This window comes from Propithecus coquereli, unplaced genomic scaffold (assembly GCF_000956105.1).
Source record: "Propithecus coquereli isolate 6110/MARCELLA unplaced genomic scaffold, Pcoq_1.0 Scaffold693, whole genome shotgun sequence".
Lineage (NCBI taxonomy): Eukaryota > Metazoa > Chordata > Mammalia > Primates > Indriidae > Propithecus > Propithecus coquereli.
In genome coordinates, this window is record NW_012152985.1 from 637,166 (window position 1) to 644,125 (window position 6,960).

The 6,960-nt window shown below is 36.6% G+C and overlaps 1 protein-coding gene across 1 annotated transcript; it reads left to right on the top strand.

Moving 5' to 3' along the window:
• Positions 1-5,541: 5,541 nt before the first annotated feature.
• ACTRT1 (actin-related protein T1) lies at positions 5,542-6,929 on the top strand. Its single transcript, XM_012660973.1, has one exon. It carries the CDS (start codon positions 5,692-5,694, stop codon positions 6,823-6,825), a length of 1,134 nt encoding a protein of 377 aa, XP_012516427.1. The 5' UTR covers positions 5,542-5,691; the 3' UTR covers positions 6,826-6,929.
• Positions 6,930-6,960: the final 31 nt, after the last annotated feature.

The window sequence follows — 6,960 nt, forward strand, 5'->3', positions numbered from 1 at the left end:
GAACGGTAGACAGCTAGATTTAATGTTTGTCTAGTAAATTTTGCTATATTTGGTGGCCCATGTCTTTAGTGACATATGCAGAACAAGATAAAATAAGATGAGTGGACACAAATAGGGTGAGAGGTGACATTTGAATCCCATACAGAAACAGGGTGAAATGTGAAATTTGAACCTCACACATTAAACTGAAACCTCTGAATAAAGAGACATACAATGAGTGAAAGAGAAAAGACCTCTCCTGAGAATTCTGAAATATATACCTCACTTATGCTCACACAGTTTGAGAACAGGATTTGATGGACCTGTATGACTTGTAAAACAAACAGCTGAAATATTATATGAAAGTAGTCCCAGCTTTGCAGTATCAAAAGCAAAAGCAAATTTTCTCTAGGGGAATTCACTTTAAATATGGACCTCAATGAGTTTCTATAGATAAGGGGTGTATTAATATTTTCAAGCTGTCATAAAAAAAATACCTCAGACTTGGTAATTTATAAATAATAGAAACGTATTTCTCACAGTTCTGGAGGCTGAGAAGTCCAGGATCAAGGCACCAGCAGATTCAGTGATGCAGGCTTGCTCTATACTCCATAGGTGACACCTTTGTTGCTGTGTCCTCACATAGCGGAAGGAGGGAAGGGTAAAAGGGATTAACCAATTCCCTGGAGCCCTTGTATAAGACTAGTAATCTCATTTATGAGGGCTCTACCCTCACGACCTAATCACCTCCTAAAGATCCCATCTCTTCATGCTATAGTATTGCGTTGGGGATTAAATTTCAATGTGAATATTAGAGGGAAACATTCAAATCAGCAAGCAGCCAGTGACATTATTTCATAATAAAAATATCACTAAAATATTAAGAATCTAATCTGTATAAACTAGAGTCAGTTAGAGACTGAAGACAAAACAAATCCTAATGTTAGACCTAAAAACACTGAAGGTTTTGTAATTGTACTTTACAGTATATGATATCAAAATATCCTTAAGTAAATTAATATTTAAATGTATGATGAAGGAACATGTGACATTAAACACGATGAAGCAGATTTGAAAATAAATAAAACACACTTCCAGAAGTGAGATTATTGATATTATAAATAAAATAGCATTAGATATCCAGTAGATATGTTAAATGTAAACTTACACTGTTACACAGAACATTAGTAAACTAAAAACAAAAATTATCCAGAAAGCAGTATAAAAAGTGGCTCCAACTGCAAGAGATTAAGTTAAAATAAAGATTGAAATAGAAGTTCAAATGTGCCTAATGTGAATACTACAGAGGAGTGACAGAATGAGAAAGAATAATATTGAGAAAAATTAAGAGCTTTCCAGAACTGATGAAAGAGACCAATTCACAAATGCAAGAAACCTCATTTTTTTTTCTGAATGTCTTCAATTTATTGAATGATGCTCACCAACATTATGAATGGTAATCTCCTTTACAGAGGTCAAGTGATTATAAATGTTAATCACATCTACAAAATAACCTTCACATCAATATCTAGACTAGTGTTTTATGAAACAAGTAGGCATAATACCCTAGCCAAGTTGATATATAAAATTAATAGTCAAAGTATATATTAAGAAAGAAAAATATCTCACATCCACATGCTAACCTTCCACCTAAAGTCACTAGAAAAAGAAAAGCAGAAAAAAAGAGCTGAAGGAATGAAACGATAAACAGTAGAGCAGAAATTATTGAAATAGAGACTAAAGGACCAAATAGACAAATCAAAGAAACCAAAACAGTTTCTTTTAAAGGTTAAAAAAATAGAGGGAATATTACTACCAACTTTAGAGAAATAAACAAGGATTATAAAGGAATATTATGAACAATGATATGTCATAGATCAGATAACTCAGGTAAATGGACAAATTCTTAGGAAGACAGACTATTGAAGCTGACTTTAGAAGAAAAAGATTGAATCAGTAATAACAAACTACACACAAAGAAAAGCCCAGGACCAGATGGCTCATTGCTGAATTCTACAACATATTTAAAGAAGATATAATACCAATTCTTCACAAACACTTCCAAAAACAGGGGATTAGGGAAAACCTCCCAGCTCATTCTATAATGCCAGAATTATCCTGACACCAAAACCAAAGATATTGGAAGGAAAGAAAACTACATACAGATCAATATGACTTATCAATATAGATGTAAAAGTCCTCAATAAAATACTAGTAAACCAAATCTAGAAATATAAAAAATATGTACTATAAACAAGTAGGATTAATTTCAGGAATACAAGGTTTATTTAGCATCTGAAAATCAATTGCTATAATATACAATATCAATAAAATAAAAACCACAATCTATATTATCATCTCAATAGATAAAATAAAGCATTTGAAAAAACTCATCATCCATTTAAGATGAAAACACTTAAAGAGAAGGAAAATTTCTCAACACGAAAAATGTAGAAAATTGCTGTAAGAAACCCATAGCTAACATCACACTTATTGATAAGTGACTGGAAGCTTTCCCCTTAAGATCAGGAAAAACTCAGGGATGTTTGTTATCACCACTTCTATTCAGCCGGAGGTTCTAGATGGACATTTAGTCAAGAAAAGGAAATAAAAGACATGCAGATTGGAAAAGAAGAAGTAAATCTATATCTATTTGTATATTACATATAAATGAGTGTGTGTGTGTATATATATATATATATATATATAACAGAATCTACTAAAAACTCTAAAAACAAATTAAGAAGTTCAGAAAGGTTTCAGGATACAAGATCAAATATACAAATATAAATTGTTTATACCCTTGTACAATCTGAAAATCAAAATAAGAAAATAATTCCATTTAGAAAGTATCGAAAAAGTATAAAATGCTTAGGACTAGATTTGACCAAAGTAGTAAAAACGCGATACTCTGAAAATGACAACATTGCTTAAATAAATTAAAATGGGATCTAAATAAATAGAAAAATAAAATCTTATGTTTATGAATTAGAAGAGTTGATATTGTTAAGAAGGTAATACTCCCCGAATTGATCTAGTGATTTGAGACAATCTCTTTTTTTCCCCAAGAGACAAGGCCTCACTTTCTTGTCCAGGCTGGAGTGCAGTGGTGAGATCTTAGCTCACTGCAGCCTCAAACCCTTGGGCTCAAGTGATACTCTTGTCTCAGCCTCCTGAATTGCTGGGATTGTAGGTGCATGCCACCATAGTCAGATAATTTTTTATTTTTATTTTTTAGATAGAGGGTCTTGCTATGTTGCCCAGGTTGATCTAGAACTCCGGGCCTCAAGTGATCCTCCCGCCTTGTTCTCCCAGTGTGTTGGAATCACAGGCATGAACCATCATGCCCAACCCTCAAGGAAATCTCTATCAAAATCCTAGATGACATCTATTGGATGTTGGGCAGGGGGGAAGAGGGAGGAGGGAGGAGGGGACGGGTATATGCATACACAAAGAGTGCAATGCGCACCACCCGAAGGATGGACATATTTGAAACTCGGACCTGGGGGGGAGGGGGCGGGCAAGGGCAACATACGTAACCTAAACATCTGTACCCTCATAATATGCTGAAATAATAAAAAAAAAATCCTAGATGACTTATTTGTAGAAACTTACAGCTGATCCTAAAATTCTTATGGAATTTCAAGGGACCCTGAATAGCCAAAATGACCTTGAAAAAGAGCAAAGAAGGAGGACACAAACTTCTTAACTTCAAAATTTATTACATAGTAATAACAATCAATGTAGTGTGCTATTAGCATAAGGATAGACATGTAAATCAATGGAATATAATTGAGAGTCTAGAAATAACCCAAGTGTCTATGGGAAGCTGTTTTTTTGACAAGAATACTAGCCATTCAATGGCGGAAACAATAATCACTTCAACAAATGGTTAGCCACTGGAAATGGAACAATAGGATAACCACATTCAAAACAATGAAGTTGGAAACTTATACCATATTTAAAAAACCTCAAAATGAAAAAAATATATAAGTTCTACAGTTAAAATTGTAAAACTCTTAGAAGAAAACATAGGGGTAAATACTCAGAATCTTGGATTTTATAATGAATTTTTAGATACGATGCAAAAATATGAGCAACAAATTATAAAACAGATAAATTGAGCTACATCAAAATTTGAAACTTTTTTAATTCCAATGGCACTATCATGAAAGTGAAAAGATAATCCAAGAATAGAAGAAGGTACTTGTATATAGTATATCTAATAAAGACTAGAATATTGAATATGTAATAAAAACACTTACAATTCAATAATCAAAAGACAAATGACCTGATTAAAAATGGGCAAAGAATCTGCATAGATATTTCTCCAAAGAAAATATTCAAATGACAATTAAGCACATAAAAAGATTCTCACTATTAGTCATTAGCAATATAAATCAAAACCACAATTAGATACCATTTCATACACACCAGGATGTCTAGAATCAAAAAGTTAGATAATAATGTTGAGGATCCTGTGGAGAAGTAAGAGTGCTCCTGTAGCGTCCATGGATATGTAAAATGTAAGAACCCCTTTGGAAAGTAGACTTACAGAAAACAGACTCAAATAATTTAACATAGAGTTGTCATATTCCATTCAGCAATTCCAATTCTAGGTATATATCTAAAAGAAGTGAAAACATAAATCCACACAAAAACATGGACAAGATTGTTTCTAGCAGCATATTTTATAATAAAGCATTTATTTAAAACACTAAATGCCCATCAACTGATATATAAAGAAATGTGTTATAGCAAACAATGGATGAACTTTGAAGGCAATGTGCAGTGAATGAAACCAGACACAAAAGGCCCCATATTATATGATTCCATTTATATGAAAAAATGCAGAAAAAGTAAATCTACAGAGGCAGAAGACATATCAGCTGGACTTAGGGCTCAGGAGGATGGTCTAATGAGGAGTAATAGCTAAAGGGTACTGGGATTCTTTATGAGGTGAGGAAAATATTCTAAAATTGATTTTTGTGATATTTGTGTGTATCTGTGACTATACTAAAATAAGGAAATGGACACTTTAAGAGGGTTAATGCATAGTATGTAAAATTGATCACAATAAAACTATTAAAAACAAGAAAACAAATGTAAAGGGAAATAAAAGAAAGAATATCTTCAGTTGATTATGGGCATCCTTACTCCAACACTAACCTATGTTTGGTGCTTAGTTCCTCCCCTTAGCAAAGGGAAGGATATTTTTAGTATTCTACATAATGCAGCTCAGCGTAGCAGAGAGAGTAGTTTCCTGGGACATACCCAAAGCTCTGCACCTTCACTTTGTTCTAAAATTAGGCCTCTGCTTTGGGTTCACAGGCTCCTTAAAGCTGCCCATAGGTATGTTTGCCTTCCTTGGCTTTATGTTTCACCAGGTAGGGAGTACTGGTGGCTCAGAGACCCCGCCCCTCTGATGCCCACTGAGGGCAATTATTACCTCAGCAGGATTGTTACATAAAGGGCAATCATCTCTGAAGTTGCCTCAGCAGCACTGGGGCTGCCAGAAATAAGAAAGGATTCATGGGTTGAGGATGGGATGTTCCGGTGGATTAGAGACAACCTACTAGCTCCACCTCGGTGACAACCTGAGAACTCTGGAATCCCGTGGCTTTAAAACTTCCAAAGGTGCCTGTTGTCTCACAAAGTGGCCTAAGTGTTCTTTTATTATTTTGGCGAGGTTCAGAAGAGCGTGATACAGACATGTTTAATCCACATGTATTAGATGTTCCAGCTGTGATTTTTGACAACGGTTCAGGATACTGCAAAGCTGGCTTATCTGGAGAGGTTGGACCTCGTCATGTCATCCACTGTGCCTTGGGGCATCCTAAAGCCAACGTACCTTCCAAACGAGCCAATCATAAGAAGTATTTCATGGGGGAAGAAGCCCTGTACAAGTATGAGGCCTTATATTTGCACTACCCCGTTGAGCGTGGACTGGTAACGGGATGGGATGACATGGAGAAACTCTGGAAACATATTTTCGAGTGGAAGCTGGGAGTAAAACCTTGTCAACAGCCTGTACTGATGACTGAGCCCTCCTTAAACCCAAGGGAAACTCGAGAAAAGCTTGCAGAAATGATGTTTGAGAACTTCAATGTGCCTGCTTTCTATCTGTCCAACCATGCCGTGGTAGCACTCTATGCCTCTGCCTGTGTCACAGGCCTGGTGGTGGACAGTGGGGATGGGGTCACTTGCACTGTCCCCGTCTTTGAAGGTTACTCACTGCCTCATGCGGTCACCAAGCTCTACGTGGCAGGGAGGGACATCACAGAACACCTCACCCGGCTCCTCTTTGCTAGAGGGTGTACCTTGCCTTGTGTGGTCAACAAGGCCTTGGTAAATGACATCAAAGAGAAGCTGTGCTACATTGCCTTGGAGCCAGAGAAACAGCTACATAAGAAGCCGGAGGAGGTCTTGAGAGAATACAAACTGCCAGATGGGAATGTCATCCACATTGGCGACCAGCTGTACCAGGTGCCAGAGGCTCTTTTTACTCCTGAACAACTGGGCATCCATAATCCAGGACTCTCGAAAATGGTCTCCAGCAGCATTATAAACTGTGACACTGACATCCAGAAGAACCTTTTTGCAGAGATTGTACTCTCTGGGGGCACCACTCTTTTTCCTGGGCTGGAAGAAAGGCTCATGAAAGAACTGGAACAGCTGGCTCCCAAAGGGACCACTATCAAGATCACAGCTTCTCCTGATAGACGTTTCTCTGCGTGGATCGGTGCATCCATGATGACCTCTCTGAGCAGTTTCAAGCAGATGTGGGTCACTTCTGAAGATTTCAAGGAGTTTGGGAAATCTGTGGTTCAGAGAAAATGCTTTTAAAGATCCTTGAGCATGGGACAACTCAGTGTCAGACTTCAGGAGAACCAGTGGGAGGTGACGTTGTCTCTTGGGCTTCAGCATGATGTTCAATAAAAGAGTCTGGCCATTTCAGGTTTCAGTTTATTCTTTTTTTTT